The sequence below is a fragment of the Otolemur garnettii genome, unplaced genomic scaffold, assembly GCF_000181295.1.
Source record: "Otolemur garnettii isolate 467f Iridium unplaced genomic scaffold, OtoGar3 scaffold00245, whole genome shotgun sequence".
In the NCBI taxonomy this organism is placed as follows: domain Eukaryota; kingdom Metazoa; phylum Chordata; class Mammalia; order Primates; family Galagidae; genus Otolemur; species Otolemur garnettii.
The window spans coordinates 1,398,042-1,411,463 of NW_003852640.1; the positions used below are offsets into that span (position 1 = coordinate 1,398,042).

At 55.2% G+C, this 13,422-nt stretch overlaps 1 protein-coding gene across 1 annotated transcript in view; it reads left to right on the forward strand.

Annotated features, from left to right (window-relative positions):
• Positions 1-13,422, forward strand: part of ZC3H3 (zinc finger CCCH-type containing 3) — an 88,474-nt gene that overhangs the window by 48,044 nt on the left and 27,008 nt on the right. The window contains exon 5 of the mRNA XM_023508411.1: positions 12,471-12,658. Within this exon, the coding sequence (XP_023364179.1) occupies positions 12,471-12,658 (188 nt within the window). The remainder of the gene's footprint in view (positions 1-12,470; positions 12,659-13,422) is intronic.

Genomic DNA, 13,422 nt, shown 5'->3' on the forward strand with positions numbered 1-13,422 from the left:
CGCCCAGGCCTGCCTGTGGACTGTTGTTCCCATCCTTGCTGTGGGCAAGCCCTTGGAGGACAGGACACAGGAAACCCTGGTAAGACATTCCTATGGCCACAGCAGGACCCCAGGCCATAGTGTGGCCTCCTATGGGCCAATAGTAGCACTGTGGAGTTCAGCTTACAGAGTGTTTGGTGACAGATATAGAGAGACCTCCCTCAGTTTGCCCAGGGACCGCTGGGGAGGGAGACACCGAAGTTGGTCAGTCTTGCTCCTGCTGTAAAATCCACAGGAAACTGCTTCAGCCTGGGGTGAGCCCTGGCCCCCACAGCCAGCGTGGGGACACTCGTGTGTCACACGTGTGTCTCAGTTGGTCCCTCAGGCTCTGTGAGAGGCAGGGCAGGTGTAGCTATTCCTGGAAAGAAGCAAAGAGCTGAAAATACCACCTCTGACAGAAGGAAATAAGGCGTCCTTGTCACTCTGTGCTATCTGAGCACCTTACACAATTAAATATCGTTTTAAATACCACTTTTACCTTGGTTTTAGAGGTGGTAGTAAAGTGTCACTCAAATAATCAATATCATGCTTAATTCTTTGAATAGATCAACCCTTCAGCCAGATCTTACCCCTAAACCTGCCTCACCTCCGGGGTTAGCCTGGGCACCTGGCGGAGGGGCTGGTGGCCTTGCCCTGGGGGCCTGGGAACATAATGGGATGCAGCCAGGGGCCCCACATGCTCACTCGGGGCGCAGCAGGTGGGCTCACCCCAGCTCCATCTTGTCTTAGTTGGGAGGATGTCCAGCAGGTTCTCTGGACTGGGCCCAGTGACCCCTGTGATTGGTACTGGGCAGAGTGAGGCTCCCATGGGCTGCAGGAGCAGCCTAGGATGTCCCTCCCCATCCTGCCCTCAGCCTTCCCTCTGTCATTGTACTACTGTGAGGTCCTCAAAGGCGGCACGTGAGTGCCCTTTTTGTACTGGCCCCCCGGACCCCTGCTCAGGCTGTCAGAGGGTCCCAACCTTGCACACCAATGCCAGGGAGTGGGTTAGTGAACATGGGATATCTGAGGGTGCTTAGTGTGAAAGGTCTGACCTGAACTTCAGGTGAGACTGCAATTCCAGAGACCTGTGTCCAGGACAGGCCTGGGGACCCCAGCTAGTGGGGTAGGGTCAGGTCCTCCTGAGCCCCTTAGGGCCTGTGGTTCCCCTGATTTTCCTCCAGTCAGCAAGGTTTCTGGGCTGTCCCACCCATTCCCCAGAGCCCAGAGCCCAGTTTAATTTGTGGTTGGATGTCTGTTAAGATTGCGTCCACTTCCCAAGTCAGCACTTAATTGGCAAGGCGCTTGATTTAACAGCGTGGGGGCCTCCACCGGAAAAATGGCTGGAATAAATCACTGCCTGACGCCAGAAAATAGATATAATCTCAGCATTAACTACATTAATAGTAGCAGGAGCTGAATTAAGAAAGCCGTAAAGCATAGGCGAGCAGGGATAAATTATGGCCCCACTCAGACCCCTGGAGTTGGGCTGGTGGGATGGGGTAGGGGGGTGGTCCTAGGTGGGGCAGGTGGAGGGGACCTGCCCCCACACACCAAAACTCAGCCTGGCCTCACTCCTTCCCACATGGGCTCTTCCCACCTGCTTGCTCCCCAGCAGGTATGCAGATGAGTGGGGGGTGGGTGCCCAGCTACAGCAGGAGGGTGCACCTCCAGGACTCAGCCCCTCCTACCCTTGGCCATGCCTCCTCCAGGATTCCCCCTCCTAAGCCCTCCTAGCTCCTGCTCAGTGCTGGGCATTGGATAAGAGCTTCCCACTACCCAGGGTGTCCTCTGCCCAGTGGGTGCCAGAACATCCTGGAATGGTCCTTGCATGTTACAGACAGGAGTGGCAGAGCAGATAATGGGTTTAGCTAGGGCCAGGACCAGCCCCAGCTCTGGCCCTCTGGTGTCTGCAGTCCACACGGCTTTTCACAGAAGGTGACATTTGTCTTGCTGGTTAGACACAACTTGAGCACCCGTGTTCCCTGTTAGGCCTGGCACTGAAATTGTTCCTCTCTGTCACTGGTTTCAGGGTCCCCCATGAGATGCCTTGATCCAGATGACACTGGCTTGCACCACAGAACAGTCCTGGTGGTTTAGGGGAGCCAGAAACTTGGCCTGAGTTGGAGGGACACTGCTGTCTTCCCTTGGACTTGGTTCATGTTCTTGGTCAAGTTCAACATTGCTGGTGTTCTCTGTCCCCTTGTCTCTGAAGTGCCTGTGCCTGCTTTTTTTTTTTTTTTTTTTTAAGAGACAGTCTTACTTTATCTCCCTTGGTAGTGTGCCGTGGCCAACAGCTCACAGCAGCCTCCAACTCCTGGGCTTAGGTGATTCTCTTGCCTCAGCCTCCCGAGTAGCTGGGACTACAGGCACCCGCCACAATGCCTGGCTATTTTTTTGTTGCAGTTTGGCCGGGGCCGGGTTTGAACCCACCACCCTTGGTATATGGGGCCAACACCCTACTCACTGAGCTACAGGCACCACCCTGAAGTGCCTGCTTTTTATAGATTCAACAGACGCTTTAATTATTTAGCATGTTGTCTTTTTATCATTTTTCTCAGTTTCAATTTTGCCTTTCAGTTTTGTGAAAATTTTAACAGAAACGTTTTCTTTCCTGGGCTCTTAAATCTGTCAGTCTTCTAAGACATTGTGTATTGGTTTGCTGAGAACAGCCTTCCGCTCCCCACTATTCTGTGAGTTCTGGCACATCTCCACCCACAGCCACTGCCCCTCTCTCCTCCGTAGGTCTGGGTTGGTTTTGTCTGTTCCCAAGCTCCACAGTCAATGGCTCTCACAGCAACTGCTGTTGTGGGTCTAACTTCTTTTATTTGGCAGTTGTTGGGGATGGAATTATGTCCCCACCAAAATTCACGGATTGAAACTCTAACCCCCCGTGTGTCTGTGTTTAGAGGTAGGGTCTTTAAGGAGTTAGCTGAGATTAATGCAGTAGGACTGGTGTCCTTATAAGAAGACACAGAGGGGGTGGCACTTGTGGCTCAGTGGGTAGGGCGCTGGCCCCATATACCAAGGGTAGTGAGTTCAAACCCAGCCCTGGCCAAATTGCAACAAAAAAATAGCTGGGCGTTGTGGCGGGCGCCTGTGGTCCCAGCTACTCGGGAGGCTGAGGCAGAAGAATCACCTAAGCCAGGAGTTGGAGGTTGCTGTGAGCTGTGTGATGCCACAGCACTCTACCGAGGGTGATGGAATGAGACTCTGTCTCAAAAAAGAAAAAAGAAAGAAAAAAGACATAGAGGGCCAGGTGCACTGTCTCACCCTGTAACCCCAGCACGTGGGGAAGCTGAGGTTGGAGTATTGCTTGAGGCCAAGAGTTGAGGTTTTAGTGAGCTATGATCAGGCTACTTCACTCCAGCCTGGGAAGTTTTTTTTTTTTTTTTTTTATTTAAAAAGATAAAGAAGAGGAAGAGACATCAGGGGCACCTGCACAGAGAAGAAGCTGCCTGAGGGCAACAAGGTGACCGTCTGCAAGCCAGGAAGAGAGGCCTCCCTGGACATCCCTTGTCCAGCCTTGGGAGAAATACATGTCTGTCGTCGAAGCTGCCCAGTGTGTGGTGTTCTGTTATAGTGCCTGCATAGACTGGCACACCAGTGTTTCTTAGACTTGAGTGTGGTACTGTGTGACAGTGCCCATCCTTTCCCCCTGCCACATAATATCCCACGGTATCTCTTAGACTTGACTGTGATGCTATGTAACAGTGCCCATCCTTTCCCTACCACGTAATACCCCATGATGTCTCTTAGTTTTGACCGTGGTGCTATGTGACAGTACCTGTCCTTTCCCCCAGCCACGTAATATCCCATGATGCAGGTGTGCACACTTCATGCATATTCTTGTTGATGGGTGTCTGGGTAATTTACCCTCTTTGCTAGTTATGCACACAGCTGCTCTGTCTCATTGGATGCATCCTTGGCTGACCAGGAGCCATTCTTTCAACACCAGCAATGTTGGCAGGATGCTTCTGCAGGGGCAGTGGGTGCTGAGTCCAGTGGCTGAGGCCAGGCCCTTCCCAGAGTGGTCTGCAGCAGCTTAGAGTGTCCAGCTGCCTCATGGCCTGGCCAGCACTGGCTGGGGTCAGACTTTCCTGCTCTGGTGGCCATGTGAGGGCATCACATGGGACCTCAATTTGCGTATTTGCCGACTAATACTGGAAGGCTCTTCTTCCCTTGGTGCCCATGGTCAGGCTCTGCGAAGTTTTGCCTGTTTGTATCCGTTCACCGTCTGATTCGTTTGCTGGGCTCTTCAGGCTCTTCATGTGTTATGGGCACATTCTTCTCCTGCATGTCATCTTTCTGTCTAGGGCTTAATTTTCACAATGTCTGGTTTATCCCCTTTCTTTTGTGAGGAGTAGTCTTTTGTATACTATTTAAGAAATATTTGGGGTCAAAACCCAACAAAACAAATACTTACCTACCCCAAGATCATGTTTTCTTTGAGAAGCTTGACTATTTTAGCTTTTACCTTTGAGCTTATGGTCCTTTTACTTGTGGTCTGAGGTGGGGGCCGAAGACACACTTACTGAGCCAATGCAAGGGTATTTGTAGTCTCTCAGGTGACTGAACATGTGGATGTTTCTGGAATCTTCATCCTCACCATCAACCTGGGGGCTTATCGTGTTGTCTCTGAATGTTTCTTCCTCCAAATGAACTTCAGAAACATGGGGTCAGGTTCTCAGCCTTCCTCAGCCACCAGGTTCCAAATCAGAAGATGGCATTTCATTCTTTTTTTTTTTTTTTTGAGACAGAGCCTCAAGCTATCCCCCTGGGTAGAGTGCCATGGCATCACAGCTCACAGCAACCTCCAACTCCTGGGCTCAAGCAAGTCTCCTGCCTCAGCCTCCCAAGTAGCTGGGACTACAGGCGCCCGCCACAACCCCTATTTTTTGGTTGCAGCCATCATTGTTATTTGGAGGGCCCAGGCTGGATTCAAACCCACCACCTTAGGTGTATGTGGCTGGTACCTTAGCCACTTGAGCCACAGGCACTGAGCCAGCTAGTGGGTTTTTATCATTGAGGCTTCTTGGTCATTCTCTGGTGTTTTCCTGGATAGTACCTTCTTCCCAAGACTCTCAGACTACCCAGAGCTTGTTGAGGTCACCACCCCTTTCTAGGGGAGCCAGATTGGGTCTGCTGTGAATCCCTTGCACAGTGGTGACCAGAGGGGTCCCTGAGGCCCTGGGCAGGATTTCGGCCAGCCTTGCTCTTCACCAGGCCACAGGGGCAGAGTGGACCCTGAGCTGATGACCCAGCCTGGGGCGTGGTACCTGGTTCAGAGGGTCCCTCCATCCAGGCTGCCCAAAGGCTACTGTGCTTAACTGCCTGGCCCAGCCCCTCTGCCTGATGAGCTGAACTCTGCACTCCTGAGTGAGGTGTTAAGTTCCAGTAATACCTGTTTTTTGCAGCTAATGTACAAAACACCAATAGTTTCAGCCAAAATGGATTTTTAAAAGTGTCATTTTATGGAGAATTTTACTTTCCATCTTGTTGTTTATTAGGCTCTTAAAGGGAAAGCTTGTAATGCATCCATTGATCGAAATACCAATTGAATAGATGTGAGCACATAAAATACATAAAATAGTCCCAGCCCCTCATGATGGAGCAGCCGCGTTGGTAACAGGCAGCACATTAGCATTGCCCACCACCACATGGGCTTGGCTGGCAGGGAGGTGCCCCTCAGGAAAGAGCAGCCCCCACCCAGCACTGACACAACAGAGCCTTGCCTTGGTCAGCCCAGGGTCTCACGCTGGGCTTGCTGCCCACACCCCTTCTCATCCCCTTCAGACTATGCCCACCCTTGCTGTGACCCCTGTGAGGCTGTGACCCTTTGCCGGTACTGTCCGCAGGCGTGGAGATCACCAGTGCAGCTCAAAGTCCCTGGGCTCTTTCCTCTCAGGCGACCTGTGCAGATGGCTTGGGCCCCCACCCAGGCCTGTAGCCCACCTACCACATGCTAGAGGTGTGTCCTAGAGAGCAAATCGCTGGGATGCCTGCACATAGAAGGGAGGCTGAAATCTATGAATCCCCTGATCAGAGCTGCTTCCTGGAGGGCCTGGGGGGCCTGAGGGGCCCAGGGGTCCAGGTAGCAGGGCTTTGGAGGTCAGTGGACCAGACTTGAGAGGAGCTAGTTACGTGGGTGGAGGAGGGCCCTTCTTGTGAGGTCAGATGACCCCAGCCATCACGAGGCCTTTGTATCCATCACCTGCTGACTCAGAAGGCAGTCCTTGGCCTTGGTGACAGACCGGCCAAGACCGTGGAGGCCACCATCTCCCAGGCCACCCCACCTTACACATTTCTCTGTCCCTCTCACCCCACACCCTTCAGGCCCAGCTCCTTTTCGCCCCTCAGGGACTCTATCTCCCTCCCCCAGAACCAGGTCTCTCACTTGGTCCCCTTGTCTGCATTGCCCTGTGTCAGCTCGAAGGTGAGGGGCTGTCCAGGCGCAAGTGCCCGCTCTGGGGCTGGAGGGAAGGAGGGAGGCTTACCCATGTGCGTGCTCACGCACATACTCCCCTCCGCAGGCCTGGCTTGGGCCGTCAGCGTTTCCGCTGGAAAGCCCCACTAAGCAGTTTTGTGCCTGTCGTCGCGGCTCCGCCTGACCTACTTGGGGATTCGCTGCGCGAGCCTCCTCCCCAAGCCCCTCTTCTGCTGACTGCGCACTCCACGCCCAGTCTCCAAGCTTCGAAAAATCATGCTCCATTTCCTGAAAAATGCTTTCCCAGTTGTTTTCTCTGCTCCCCAGCTGGCCTGCCCACCTCCCACATGTCTCTGCTGGCCCAGGGCTGCTGGGTCCCTGGCATGCACACTGACCTTTCTGAGGCTGGAGGGGTCAGAGGTTGTCTGTGATCTCCTAGGGCCCCTGAGCCCTTTCTAGAGGTTCCAGGTGCCCCAGAGCAGAACCTCACCTAGGGTGCACCTGGTGAGTCAGCAGAGCCCTGTGCTGAGGTACAGCACTGGCTTAGCAGGGAGGGTTTCACACTTGTCAGGGATCAGGGTGGCTTCCCCAAGGGTGTGGCATCAGAGCTTTGGCTCAGGCATAGCCAGGAGTCCATGCAGAGGGACAGCATGTACCAAGGCCCATTGCCAGGAGGGCAGGTGGTGTTTTCCAGGATCAAGAACTTTCTGGGGTGAATGAAGTTCTGGGCTGGAGGGAGGATGCATGAGGGCACGGTGGCCAGCAAGGGTCAGAGAGCCTGGGCCATTGGGGCTCATGACTTGGTGGTTATAAGAACAAGGGACACACTTCAGGTTTTGGGGGGGCAGTTTTCCAACAAAATAGTAGACCAGGATGGGCACAGGGACCCCAGCCTGCCCTGGGTGGGACCAGGCCAGCCCATCAGTCAGCGGAGACCACAGTGGGAGGCCTGGCCCTGGGGCTCTGTAAGGGGGGACACCAAGGCCACCTGCAGAAGTCATAGTCAGAGGCCAGGCTGGATTGAGGGGAGGCCAGGCCGCTGTGATGGGAGAAGACTGAGTTTCAGCCAGGAGCGCTTCTCAGGGCTCTCTGGGGCCACCCTGGTGCACTGAGGGGGGAGGGGGGGTCAGTGAGGGGATGCTTTCCAAGACGCCTAGGCCTGCACAGAAGCTGTCTGCTGTCTGCGTAGCCTCACCCCTGGCCCACACGACCTGTGTGGACAAAGCCTTGAAGGACCCCAGTGTTGAACACACTGTAGGCCCACAGGGAGGGTGGCCTTCTTTGAAGGTGCCATCAAATTTGGTGAGTGGAGGACATTTCCTAGTTAGGAAGTTGCTTGACTATAGCCTGGGTCCCTTGGGTCCCACCTGTGTGTGCCTGGCCCAGTGGGCTAGGAATTGGTACCTTACTCTCTCTGGTCTGTCTTATGGCTGGGTTCCGTGACATGGCTACCACTGCATGCAGGAGTGCCCCTGCCCACAGCAGGAAGTGGCGCGCAGAGTCCAGGGATGCACAGGGTCAGGCTGCTCAAGGCCTGCACTTGCCCTGGTGTGGGCCTGCAGCAGGAGGCATGTGTGCTTGCCAGGCATATCTCTGCTGAGCCTTGGGCTTCTGGCACTGGTGGCACAGGTACGGAGGCCATCTCCCTGGGGACAGGTGTAGGAGCCTGTTTGCTTATCTGTGCGTACACACCCAAGTACCTGGCTGAGTATCACTGCCTGAGGAGTGATACAGTGGCCCAGGCAAGGCCCCATCTTGCTGTGGGCTGCACTGAACTGCTATGGGTAGTGCCCTCAGGGAGGGACAGACCACAGGCGTTCAGGGTGAGCCCTCAAACCTCTCCTGTGGGCTAGTGGCAGCCAAGGCCTTTGAGGACATGGGAGGCTGGCTCTCTGAGCACAGTGTGCCTTGCAGATGTAGCCAGGGGACACACCACACTCAGCTCTGGGTTCTCAGGGAAACCAGACAAGGTTTCCTTCCTTTCATCTTGCCTGGAACCCCAAAGTCCGCACCCCACCCAGGGGTGTCCTTTTCACCTGGCTCTTCCTCTCTGCTCCTATACTCAGGCAGGAAGGAGTCATCAGTGGTTGGCAGGGCTGCACTTGGGCTGATCTCTGGTCTTGCCTTGTGAGTCACCTGCATGCCCCCTTAGCCCCTTGGTCAGCCCAGAGGCTTCCAGCTGCTCCTACAGCACAGTGCACAGGCTGCCGGTTTTTTTTTTTTTTTTTTAAAGTAAACCCACTTTTGTGGTATGTGTGACTTTCTCCCCATTACCACCGCTTTTCATTTAAAATGTTATCTCCCCCCTTCCTGTCCTTCATGCCCCCCCCCCCAGGGGGAAGAGGGGAGGCCCAGCCTCACCCTGGTGTAGTCAAGGTTATGGTGATAAATCCTGGGGCATTGTCACTTCTATTCGGAGTAAATTGGCTGGCCGCTTTCGGGCTGAAGGAAAGATAATTTGCTGTAGTATTTCAAATGGATTAGAAATGGATTTGAAGGGAAAGTTCATGCCTCCCATTACAAAGGCGAGAAGGGAGACTATCTTAAGGCACTGTTCCCTCCCTAGCCTTCATTATCCACGCTTAATACCTTTCCTATTTTCCAGCGTTAATGAAATTTCCTGGCGGCGTAGGCTTGCCGGACGGATGGGAGAAGCCTTTAGATCTGCGGGCTCCTGTTGCAGAAAAGGAATTACAGAGCTTGCCGTGAGGGCAGGCGCGTTCTCTGGGTCCTTGGCCCTGCTATTATCTCATTAATTTTATCCCCTCTTCTCAATACAGTTCGTTTCCAAAGGCTGTCCTCTCCATTAGGGTCACAATTTACTGGAGTGCTGTGACACCCATGGCCATGAAAAGCAACAAGGCTCCACCCGACGCCCTCCTAGCACCACCTCTCACAGGTTCCAAAGCCAGGAGGGTCCTGCCAGCTCTCCCCAGGTGCCCCCACAGCCTCCAGGATGCGGCTTCTCCGTGGGAGATTCCCAGGCCCGTGGGAGTGCCAAGCAGCAGGCTGTGTCTGTCCCTATTCACTGGAGGCCCTGGGCATGTGTGTGTGCAGGGAAAGGGAGCACGGAGTCTGGGATGATGAGGTAGAAGGGCTACCATGCTTCCATTCTGCCAAGTGGACCCTCCAGCATCTGGCAGTTGCTGTCAAATTCCAGTGTCCTGGGGAGGGGAGACAAGGGAACCAATGGGTTGGTTGTTCACGTTCGTCCATGAGAATAAATGTGGAAAGAGGTGTCACCAGAGATGTGCTTTTCAGCTGTGAAAACAAATCATGAGAAGCGTCCTCTAAGGAGGTGGGCTGCTCGACCAAAGGTGCCAGGCAGGGTGGGCGTATCCACAATACCTAGGCCTGAGCTGTGGCTGGCTCTTGGGCTGTGAGATGGACCTGTTAATAGAGATAGACTGAGGCTTCTCTGTGTAGAGACCAGGGCTGCTGGATCTCGTGGGGCAGGGATGGTGCCCTTGTGCCTAGAACTTGGCCATGCTGGAAGCTGCTCCTCCTGACCCTCAGAGACCCTGCAGGTCTCTGCCTCCACCAGTCCCTTGCCTGGCTTGGCCAGCTCTTTGCCTTCTGGACTGTCCCTAGGGGAGGGAGCAGGTGCTGTAGCTCTCATTGCTAGACCCGCAGGGTGCCTGGGGAGAGGGGCACAGGTGAGCGGATGGTAGGCAATCTCCAGTTGAACCTCAGTGAGTTCTCCCACCTTCCCAAGATGTCCTGAAGTCAGGCATGAGTCTTGTTGCTGTCTGTCCCTCCTTCATGGAGGCCTGTGCCATGCTTCCCTCACGAAGCCTGCTAGAGGCAGGGCCTATGTAGGTCCCAAGTGGTGGCTCCCAGAGCCAAGGACTTTGGCCCAGCTATATGATGGCCAGAGGCTCAGCAGGTGGCCTATGTTGCATTATCATGGTATCCCCCAATCACCAGCCCCCTCACCCTCCTACAGTGCCCCAGCCTTGACTGACACAAGAAGGGGCAATAAGGGGCCAGCGATGGTCAGGAGGAAGTTACAGGAGCCTATCCCTCACTCAGGAAGGTGCAGGGCAGGTGCTTACCAGCCCACAGGTGTCCTGAAGCCAGGGCAGGCCACAGTGGGGTCCCAAGCTCTGAGTTTGGCTGGCAATGCACAGAGGGGCACAAGGGCTGGCAGAGTACCCATCCACCCCTGCTCAGATGGAGCACGGGGTGTGGGGGGTGGGGCAGCTGACCCTGTGGGCCACAGCCAGGTTGAGCGGGAGGTGGGGGCCAGGCACGCCACTCAGCACAGTGAGGTCCCTTGGTGCTCTCTTTCTTTCTAAGATTAGTGTTTGTGAACTTGAATTTTAATTAAGGGAAACTGGGTTAAGTGCTTCTTGTGTCGTGTTTATACTTACACTGCAGCTTCTGTCCTGAGCGCCTGGCTGGCTCTGCTCCCATTATTTTTCTAATGGGCCCTCAGAGGCCCTGGGCTGGTGAGAATGGCCCCAGCTTGCAGATGGAGAGACCAAGGCCCAGAAGGGCCATGGTGCTGAGTGATGGGCATGGTGGCTGAGCCCAAGGCAGGGCTGCTCGACCCCTAGCACTTTTATTCCTGGTGACTGCACCTAGTGGCACCTGTGGCCTGCCCTGTCCAACTAGCCAAGTAAGTCAGCCCCCCACCTCTGTGTACTTGGAAGGCCTGGATCTGAGGGGAGCAACCCCAGCCGGGAAATGGTCTCCTGCAGCTGCAGGTGGGATTGGGTGCCTGCCTGCTCCTGAGGAGAGGAGCGGCATCTCTGGTCTGGGTGGGGTGCAGGGCTGTGGGCATGATGGAGGACTCAGAAGGGTGGGGCCCAGCCCAGGAGCTGCTGCTGGGAGTGAAGGCCACCCTTACTGTACCCTCAGGGTTCTGCTGAGGACAGCCCCGAGCTACCCTGCCCAGATATACCCATGGGCACAGTGTATATACTCAGCAGTCATAGCCTGAGCAGAGTCTAAGCTAATGGGAATTAAGCTTGATTTGCTAGAGGAAATCACTGCTGAAATGTGCTTGGCAGAGGAGACTCATCCTCTGTAGAGGCCTGAGGCTGTGAGTGTGACCCACAAAGAGGGTGCCTTATGGCCTCATCACAGGGGCTGACCCTGACCGCCCTGTGGAGTACCTGGCCAGCCTGTCCAGGTGACAGTGGAGGAGTAGCAGAGGGTGCAGGCAGCTGGGCTGCTGGGGTCTGCTCCCTACTTACCCTGCTCTTGTGCTTCCCTGGGGGCTGTGGGGTATCTGGCAGGATGGGGCCCGGGACCTGTGGTGCAGGGAAAACAGGAGGGAATAGGAGGCTACTTAGGTTGAAGGTTTATCGGCCCAGGTCTGTTTCTCCACTGATCCTGGGGACTCTTTCAGGCCTCTTTGGGCTGAATCTTGACACAAATTGGGCATTTCCCCCAGCAGCTACCTGGTTGGGGGTCTGAGTGATTGTCCCCCACCAGCTGTCAGTGCAGGGCTCTCTGAGAGGCAGATAAGGGGGTTGGGGCATCATGAGCAATGGAGGCACCTGCTGCCCAGAGTGGCATATGTCGTAGAGGGGGCTTTCAGCTCAGGCAAAGACTTAGGGGCTGTCCCACTACAGGTCCAGGTCTGGCCCGGTCCTGCTTGTCAAAATGTGGACTCTTTGGTGCCACTCCCAGCCCCAGGGAACCCACCCAGCAGTACCTGGCCAGATGGGCAGAGCCCAGGTGTGATGGCACCCAAAGTGAGGATGTGTGCTTGCTGGGCAGACATCTCCTTCCTGAGACCCTCTGGGGACTCATGAGTCTCCAGCCTGCTTGATGGGGTTGGAAAAGCTACCTTGTGGGGCTCCTTGGCAGTGTTCCCTGGTAAATGCCACAGAACTACCCCTAGGGAGCAGGGGACAGAGGTCTCTGGGTACCTGGACTGATGGTCTGTGGTCACCCTGGCTACAGTGAGCCCCACTCTGTCCCAGTCAGAGTCTGGGTCCGGGTTAAACTCTGGCACTGATCACCAGAGCCCCAGTCCCTCCTGGGGCCACGTCTGAAGTTCCTGTCTCTGCAGGTCCCTGGTGCTAAACTGCCTGCGTCCAGCTGCCACCGGGGGTGGGAAAGCACAGTCAGGCTCACCTCGGTGGCGAAACAGAGGCTACCGCAGCATCGGAGGCGTCCTCTACAAGGTGTCTGCCAACAAGCTCTCCAAGACCTGCAGCCGGCCCAGTGACGGGGGCAGCAGGCCCCTCCTCCGCACAGGTCAGGCCACCCATTCTTGATGTCTTGGGGATCCTCACAGGTTTGGCTTGAGCCCTTGTTCCCAGGTGAGGCCATAGCCTCCTCTGTCTGAGGAGGACATCCAGGCCTGGTGCTCCCAGGAAACCGATCCCAATGAGCACTTCCCAAGTGGGTCATCTCCCAGCCTGAGAGTTGATTTTACTCTTTGCTACACTCAGAGCCTGGTACTGTTCCTGCTGAGGCTGGGGCAGCCTGAGCAGGGAAGGCTCCAGGAGGCCCTGCAGCCTTTGTCATCCTCTGGGAAGGGCCCTGCAGTAGCATGGGCCTCTCACTTAGCTGAGCGGCCCCTAACTTTCTGTGGGCTGTGCACAGTGTCTGCGTTTTGCTCTTGAACAAAAGATGAGCCAGGTATGGCAAACACACCCGGGCGAGTGAACACCTGGGGCAGCGGCGCCCATAATCACATTGGTGACGCCTCACCAACTGTGTCTGGAGGCAGCCGCCACCACCTCCTTGTGCCCATGAGGCCCAGGGAAGCAGGCTGAGGAGAAGGAAATGCTTTGGATTTGGTTATTGTACAAATTAACTAGAAAAATATTTTGGTTTCAGTCTGATTTTTGCTCTTTCCTTGTCCATCAAAAAAAGGCAAAATTGCAGGCTGTGGGGGGTACAGGCCTGCTGCAGAAGGCATGAGGGAGAGGCTAGGCTAGAAGGAGGGGGTGGCAGAGGATCAGAGCCAGAGAAGGAGCGCTATCCAGAAGCCAGCCCTGCTGGACACCCTGGGA